Consider the following 605-nt stretch of genomic DNA (forward strand, 5'->3'; position numbering starts at 1 on the left):
GTAAATAATATTCTTTCTCTGTGTGTAGGTCAGTGTTCCTTCTTCACATGTCGTCACTATGAGTACCACTTTATTGGAGAGAATAAGACCTGGAAAGAAGCTCAGTCATTCTGTAGAGAGAATTATACTGACCTGGCCAAAGTGTATGACATGACAGACATGAAGAGACTCCTTGACTCTGTAAAGAATCAAACCGAAGCCTGGATTGGGTTGTACAGTGAACCAGGAAATAAAAGGATGTGGCACTGGTCTCTACCTGGAGTGGAGCACAATGAAAGCGAGGCAAAATGGGAAAATAGAGATCGGAACGATGAACACTGTAAGAACTGTGTGCGGATGAACAGGGATCAGAAATGGAAGACATCGAAGTGTCATGAAGAAAAAATCAAATTTGTCTGCTACAATGGTGAGAACATGCAGCTCATATTCTTACTGTTTTGTGTGTTCTGTTACGCGTGTTCAGCATGTCAGCATGTCTAATAATTGTTTTCTATGTGGACGTACACCTCATTTATTTATATAGAATCATGTAAAAACTTGGCTGATGTGATTAAAAAATGATGAATAATAATAATAATTATTATTGTTTCACTTGTAAGAAAAAT

At 37.7% G+C, this 605-nt stretch overlaps 1 protein-coding gene across 1 annotated transcript in view; it reads left to right on the plus strand.

The window, feature by feature from the left end:
• Positions 1-237: 237 nt before the first annotated feature.
• Positions 238-605, plus strand: part of LOC111661704 (E3 ubiquitin/ISG15 ligase TRIM25-like) — a 13,266-nt gene continuing 12,898 nt past the window's right edge. Inside the window, exon 1 of the mRNA XM_087176381.1 lies at positions 238-406. Coding sequence (XP_087032507.1) covers positions 238-406 — 169 coding nt within the window. The remainder of the gene's footprint in view (positions 407-605) is intronic.

Source organism: Seriola lalandi, unplaced genomic scaffold (assembly GCF_002814215.2).
Source record: "Seriola lalandi dorsalis isolate HSWRI2012SDOR001 ecotype SW California unplaced genomic scaffold, Sedor1 jcf7180002054549, whole genome shotgun sequence".
In the NCBI taxonomy this organism is placed as follows: domain Eukaryota; kingdom Metazoa; phylum Chordata; class Actinopteri; order Carangiformes; family Carangidae; genus Seriola; species Seriola lalandi.